This window comes from Micromys minutus, assembly GCF_963924665.1.
Source record: "Micromys minutus genome assembly, chromosome: 3".
NCBI lineage: Eukaryota > Metazoa > Chordata > Mammalia > Rodentia > Muridae > Micromys > Micromys minutus.
Window position 1 is genome coordinate 92,311,466 of NC_137972.1, and position 7,487 is coordinate 92,318,952.

The following is a 7,487-nucleotide window of genomic DNA, read 5'->3' on the forward strand; positions in this document are numbered from 1 at the left end:
GAAGGGAGCATGAAGGAAGAGCTGCATCTGACTGTGGGCTTCCTAAGTTTGCTCCAAGGACACACGTTCTTTGGGGTAGGATGCGACTGCTAATGAAGAGGGCCCACCCACCTGCCTACAAAATGCATGAGCACTCCCAAAGCAAAGACCCTGGAGGAGGGCACAGAGCTGGGAACTCCACTGCATGGAGAAGCGGTGTCAGGTTAGTGTTAAAGCCATGCAGATTCAAAGGCTGAAATGTGCATTTCCCACAGCACGTGTGGAGAACACTGGTCAGGCACAGGCCTTTCAGACAGTCCTGCTCTGTGCACACAGGTGCAAAGTAAAGCTATGCCCATGGAGAGAAGACACGCAGAAACCCCCAGATACATCAGGAAGAAGCGAGGCACGAGACATGCACAGTCTGCCTTAACTTCAGCAGCTCCGTGACATACAGCCAGTGGAGAAGGATGTTTTTGTCAAGCTCTGATTCTGAAATACCCCAGAGATGCCTTTCCCGCTCCTTCTCTGAAGAGACCCTGGAGTCCCACACCCAGAACATTCATGAGCCTCCTATGTTGCCCAACGCCAGATGCAAAAGCCACAAGCAGCAGGGCCACGAAGAAGTAAGAGGACCCCTGTCTGGAAGGCGGTGTGTAGAAGAGACCGGTGGGAAAATGGGGTCTAGCACATAAAGGCCATATTGTGCTGACCCCTCAAGGGGACGAGGTCCTGTGACTGGGAACTGAGGAAAAGCCAGGGCTTGATTAAACATCGCCTTTTTGTATTGCTGAAGGGACATGAAGGGGTTGTACTGGAACCATAGGCAGAGAGGGCAAGGAGGAAGAAGAAGGGGAGGAAGAGAAGGAGCAATGTGTAGCATATCGACTCTGTGAGAGAGAGAATTTGGCAAAACATGGAGACATGGAGATGGGACTTAGGAAATAAAAGATTTGAGTGGCTTGTGAGCCTTAATCCCAGCCCTTTCCCGAGGCCCCATGGGATTTCTGCCTCTGGGTCCTGCGAGGCGTTCCAGCCTTCTATTCAGTACATGGTTCTAACCAGGCATAAGCACCGACTCCAGGAAGTTGTTTGGAGTTTCCTCTGTTCCAAACCCTTTAGTCAATGGCACGAACTCAGACACAGATTCAGCCTGAAAGCATACATAGTCACACAGAACTAAATACGAAATGTGTGGGCTCCAGAGTAAACTAAAAGTGAAGGAGCCTTTGCCTAAAGGCAGGGGAAGAAAGTGTGCCGCTGTCGGAAGGGCTTCCTGTCTTAATTTCTCTGCTTTTTGTGTTTGTTTACTCTTTAATGTCTTCCTGAATAAAGAAAACCCAACATAGATTTTGCTATTCATTTAGGAGTGTTTGCCTCGTGTGTGTGTGTGTGTGTGTGTGTGTGTGTGTGTGTGTGTGTGTGTATTATGTGTGTACCACACGTGAGCCTGATGCCTGCAAAGGCTGTAATGAATGGGAACCTCTGGAACTAGATGATGAGTTAGAGATGAGTAGTTACAAGCCACCGTGCAGATCTTGGGAACTGAACTCAGGTTCTCTGAAAGAGCACCGAGTGTTCTTACCTACGGGACTATTTCTATCTCCAGCTCCACCATTCACTTTACACTACATAATGCACGTGTGTAGACAAAAATGACCACGATCTATTTCTTGGCTTCTCCCAGAAAGTACTTCAAGCTGTTGGGAGAGATAGCCCAAATTCGACTGTCCAAGGGAATGCTCCAAGCAGGTGTAGGGCTCTCTGCAGGCCCCAGGCACACCCTCAGACATTCCTGAGGATTCTGCCTCAATTCTTGATACCTGATACTTTGACAGCTTCTGGGTTCTTTTTCCCATCAGCCTCAAAAGCTACACACTGAGCCTGAGCTGAGATCAGTCTCCCACTGTAACCTCTGAACACCGTAGAACCTGCACGCCTTCCTCCAACCAGCGCGCACGCAGGCTCAGAGGGGTGGCAATGTTAACTGGTAATGTAGAAGAAGGCTGGGCTTCGGAGCACCGGGGAGATGGAGAGACGGGCCAAGAACAAGTTTCAGGAATACGGGTGGGCTTCTGGAATCAGTAGCGTGCATGAACCGAGGCTCCAGACCCACGGTACATACCCACTGCCACCTCTCCCGCACAACACAGCTCCAGAGATGTCAGCAGGAATCTCAAGGCAGTGGCTACAGGGACGTTAAACTGCAGGTGCAGTTTCTGATTGCCTGGGGGTTTTCACATTCATGATGCTGACCCTCATTAAATACCATTGTCCCAAGTTACTACACCTGAAACAAGAGGGAAACCACACTTCATATTTGAGTAAGCTTAGAGCTTCAGACGCCTAGGTCAAAGGTACAATTTACATCTCACCTAAGGCAAAGCTGACAGATACATCTTCATCCCAGACTTTGAAATGCCCCAGAAATGGTCAAGACAGATGAAATGCACATAATTTGATTTCTGCACATAATTTGGGATTTATTCAAAAGTTAGCAATGTGTAACGTTCTTAGCTATTCAAACGTAGGAAATGACTGTAGAGAAGGGACAGAAGATAACCCCCCCCCAAGTTCCCTTTGACCAAATGACTTAGACTTTTGCAGTTCAACACAGGCTTCCCTTCCAAGAGCCTATATGAAGAACTTTCTGTTGGCATTATCACCAAACAAAGTCCTTCGAATCTCTGGCATCTTTTGCAGGGCTGCGAGATTCAGTCGACTCTCCAGGGTATTGGAAACCTTTATTTTCTGATCACTGCTGTAAACCTCCACCCCTCCAGCAGCATTAGAAGCCAAGTATTCAACTTGATCAACCTGGACCTCCAAATGTTTCTGGCAGAGCATCATGTACTGAGGGATGGCTCTTAGGACCGCAGACTCCACCAGGTGGAGGTCCTGTGGCCTGCATCGGACAATCATCACAGGCTCCAGCAGCCGGAGCAAGGCTTGGAGAACCAGTTTATCGAGCAGATCCTGGTAGATCTCTTCATCCGACACAATTCTGCTGAGTCTCATCTTCGCGTCTTTGAGAAGTTCCAGGATGAGATTGTCTCGGGCTCTGAGGACTGTGATCCGAGCCTGGTTTCTCATGGTGGACAGCTGGATTTTTTTCTGCTGCTCTATCTGTTTCTCCTTCTTCTCAAAATAATCCATGATCTTCAGCCTCTGGGTCTGCACCAGCCGGCCTTTCTCAATGTTGAACTCTTCCTCTGCCTTGGCGTCTATCTCCTCTGCCTTCTCGTTGGCTTCCTGCTCGATGAACGCCATCATGTGCTTGATCTGTTTCTGCACATCTATGTCAGTCAGGGCCATAGCTACTCGCAGAAATGGGACAGAGGGAGGGTCCGTGGACCTTCTGGTGTCTTCAGTGTAGAACAGTTTCCAGAGTATCGCTAACGTCCGCTCCCTCCCTGTGCGCTGCACAGAAGAGAAAGGTGGAAGTCAGAGTTTGAAGGGAGGAGAGCAGAAACTATCCCCACGGCCCTCAGTTTGTAGATAAGTTAATCCAGAGGCAGAAGGTGATTTGCAGAAAGCGAAGCTTCCACCTGCGCCACCCTGACCCTGCTCACTCTTTGTCATCCAATAGCAGAGTTGTCATCCAAAAGCAGTGTTGACCCAAGACTCAAAATAGCAGCAAGTCGGGGCCATTCTGGTCCAGAGCTCTCTAAGCAGTGATGACCCAAAACTCAGATATGAAGTCAATGGAGTGGAAATGCCAAACACATACCTAAGCGTAAAGAATGTCTCAGCATGGGGCTGGAGAGAAGGCTCAGCCATTAAGACCTGAGTTCAATTCCCAGCGTTCACATGGGAGCTCACAACTCCCTGTCACTCGAGTCCTAGGGGATCTGGCATCTTCTTATAGCCTCTCAGGCATTGCACACATGAGGTACACAGACAAGCAGATCTCCCACGCATACAGATTTTAAAAACAAAGATTAAAGATAAATGAACACATTATGGGTTGGGAAGGACTGAGGAGAATCCTGAGAACCCGCTAATGCAGACTCAATTCAGGAAGGTTGCTTAGAGGCAGAAGGCTTCACAAAACCTGTGATGACTTAGAGTACAGCTAAGTGGATAGGAGCACTCTGGGGAGAAGTGTGGGGTTGGAGAGGCTGAAGGCAGTCTTTCACCGCGAATGGTGTCCAATCGCCTGTAGGATCTTTAAGAAGTCGGTCCTTGAAAGTCGCCTTCTGTATCTGCTGTTCCTCATGCACCACTGTTATCAAAGGCTCTGCCAGTGTCAGCTGGGATTCTCTATGCTAAAAAGATCTCAAGGCTAGGGTAAGAGTGCTCGCAAACAATCCTGAGAACCTGCGTTTGACCTCCAGAACCCACGTAAAGGTGAAAGGGTAGAACCAAGTCTGTGGGGTTCACCTCTGACCTTCATAAACGTGTGATGATGGTGTGTGTGCGTCCTCACTCACAGACCCTATCACACACATCTTCCCTCAGTGATAACAGTGAGGAGCGGGAGGAGGAGGAGGAGCAGGAGGAGAAGAGGAGGAGGAGGAGCAGGAGGAGCAGGAGGAGCAGGAGGAGCAGGAGGAGCAGGAGAAGCAGGAGGAGGAGGAGGAGGAGGAACAGGAGGAAGAGGAACAGAAGGAGGAGGGGCAGGAGGAGCAGGAGGAGCAGGAGGAGGAGGAGGAGGAGGAACAGGAGGAGGAGGAGGAACAGGAGGAGGAGGAGGAACAGGAGGAGGAGCAAGAGAAGGATGAGCAGGAGGAGGAGGAGCAGGAGGAGGAGGAGGAGCAGGAGGAGAAGAGGAGGAGGAGAAGAGGAGGAGGAGGATCAGGAGGAGGAGCAGGAGGAGGAGGAGCAGGAGGAGCAGGAGGAGGAGCAGGAGGAGGAGGAGCAGGAGGAGGAGGAGCAGGAGGAGGAGGAGCAGGAGGAGGAGGAGCAGGAGGAGCAGGAGGAGGAGGAGCAGGAGGAGGAGGAACAGGAGGAGGAAGAGCAGGAGGAGCAGGAACAGGAGGAGCAGGAACAGGAGGAGGAGGAGGAGCAGGAGGAGGAGGAGGAGGAGCAGGAGGAGCAGGAGGAGGAGGAGCAGGAGGAGGAGGAACAGGAGGAGGAAGAGCAGGAGGAGCAGGAACAGGAGGAGCAGGAACAGGAGGAGGAGGAGGAGCAGGAGGAGGAGGAGGAGGAGCAGGAGGAGCAGGAGGAGGAGGAGGAGGAGGAGGAACAGGAGGAGGAGGAGGAGCAGGAGGAGAAGAGGAGGAGGAGAAGAGGAGGAGGAGGATCAGGAGGAGGAGCAGGAGGAGGAGCAGGAGGAGGAACAGGAACAGGAGGAGGAGCAGGAGCAGGAGGAGCAGGAGGAGGAGCAGGAGGAAGAGGAACAGGAGGAGGAAGAGCAGGAGCAGGAGGAGGAAGAGAAAAGTCTTCAGAGTGGGGATATGATTTAGTGGTAGAACATTTACCTAATGTATGCTTGACCCTGGCTTTCATCCTTGCACACCACAAACAAACAAACTAAACACAAAAATGAAAACACAAGAAGTGAGAAGATCTTTCCCACACAGGCCATAAAATGCTGCCCCAAGGCAGGACACAGCCATGACATTTGTGATTACAACAGCTGCAGTTGCCCCCACAGGGCCCACAGAGAACTGAACTCATGACAGAGGAGGGCTCAGTGGGGCCCGGCACACCCAGGAAAGCTAATGGGAGCCATGAGCTGCTGCCGCACAGAAAGTCGTTTTCTTTAGGAATACAGCCGACCGTGAGTGACCCAGACGACAGTACACCCCTCCGCCCATGCCACGGAGGGACCTGGTTAAATCCAGTGGGTCACAAAACAAAAACCAAAACAAAATCAACAAAACAAAGCAAAGGCCAAGAATATATGGGGGGGATTTGGTGTGAGGACAGGAGGCATGGCAGGGGTTTAGACAGGGTAAGGAGGGTGGAGGGCTGGCAGGAGGCATGGCAGGGGTTTAGACGGGGTAAGGAGGGTGGAGGGCTGGCAGGAGGCATGGCAGGGGTATAGACAGGGTAAGGAGGGTGGAGGGCTGGCTGTGAACAGAGTGGATTATAAACACACATGAAATTAACAAGGGAAATGGTCAAAAAACTCAAAGGAACTTCTTAGGCTCAGGAAAGTATCTGAACAATCCAAATATAAAAAGAGCTAGATAAATGTCTGAGCTGAAGAATAATTGAATTAAAAAGATATTTAGGCCATAAATAGGACTCGTAAAATGTCTCGCTGGGTAACAGCACTTGCTACCAAGACTGAAGGCCCAAGTTCGATCCCCCGAGATGCACATGGTAGAAGGAAAAACCCCAGCTCAAGTCAGTTTTCTTTTGAACTTCACAGCTGTGCCCTGATAACATTAACGTAATTTTAAATTCTCGAAAGGGCCAGGCATGGTGGCTCATGCCTGTGACCCTTGGGAGGCAGAGGCAGGCAGAGGTCTACATAGTGAGTTCCATGGCAAGTTCCTAAGTGAAATAAATTTTATCCAAAAAGCATATTATTCATCCCATGTTACTTAGAGGTATACTTTTGAAAACTGAGCTTTTTTTGTCAAGAGAGCATAAACACTCCCTGTTCCTACATAAGACATGTCAATTAAATCAGTTTTTAAAGGCTCCCCGAGCGACTCCGATGGTCACCAGCTTTTGGAGCCACTGTGGATGAAGGGATATAAAGGGGTGTGAAATGTAGGACACTCCAGGCATGTGTGTGGAGGAACAAACGCACCAGACAAGCCCTTACCGTTCCCTGCCAGGAGCCTTTGGTCTGGCGCCGGGAGTCTGACTCAGAATGTGGAGCCTGGAACGCTCGCTTGGAACCTGGCACTGCCGTATCCTCTGTGCAGATGATTCCGGCCATCTGACCAGGCAGCTCCAATTCACAGAGCTAGTCTACTGGACAGCTGACCAGTTCGGCTGAGAAAAGTCCAGAAGAGGGTTCCTTGGCACCTGGACTATGGCCGGGGCTTGTCCTTGCACAGTCAGAATCTCAATTAAGTAGGCGCAGAATTGGCCCCACTTGGGTGGGCTTCCCTTAACAGATGTGTATGCACCCAGGCAGCCAGTTTATTAATTTACTAATGAAAATCCAGCTACCACGCTGGTGGGCCATGGCCTCTCTTATTGAAGGCAAGCTGCCTGTGGAGCCAAATCTGAAGGCTGTTTAATGAGAAAGCAGTCTAACGACAATTCACCAGATGGTCTCTAAGAGAGCCATTCCTACCACAGAGCTGCCGGGCTCCTTCATGATGGAGTCACCTCTCCAGGCCCAGACGGGCAGTTTCCACAGCGCAGGCTCCCCCAGAAAGGCTGCCTGAATGTCCCACTCCTGATCACGCATGGGATTCTCCTGAAGCTGCTCTGATCCCCGTGGAATGTGACAGCATCTCCAACACGAGGCCTTTGCTTAAATGAAGGGGGGGGGGGTTATCGTAGCGGTGCGCAGAGACAGTTCTCGTGAACCACAGTTGCCAGGGACAGCCCCGCTTGGATTTGGGTGCTGCCCCTCACCGCAGCCCCTGTTTGAA

The 7,487-nt window shown here is 50.9% G+C and overlaps 1 protein-coding gene across 1 annotated transcript; it reads right to left on the reverse strand.

The window, feature by feature from the left end:
* Positions 1-2,613: 2,613 nt before the first annotated feature.
* Positions 2,614-3,294, reverse strand: ATP6V1E2 (ATPase H+ transporting V1 subunit E2; the record flags this gene model as incomplete). Its single annotated transcript, XM_080915080.1, has 1 exon — positions 2,614-3,294. One exon carries the CDS (start codon positions 3,292-3,294, stop codon positions 2,614-2,616), a length of 681 nt encoding a protein of 226 aa, XP_080771206.1.
* Between the last annotated feature and the right edge of the window lie 4,193 nt (positions 3,295-7,487).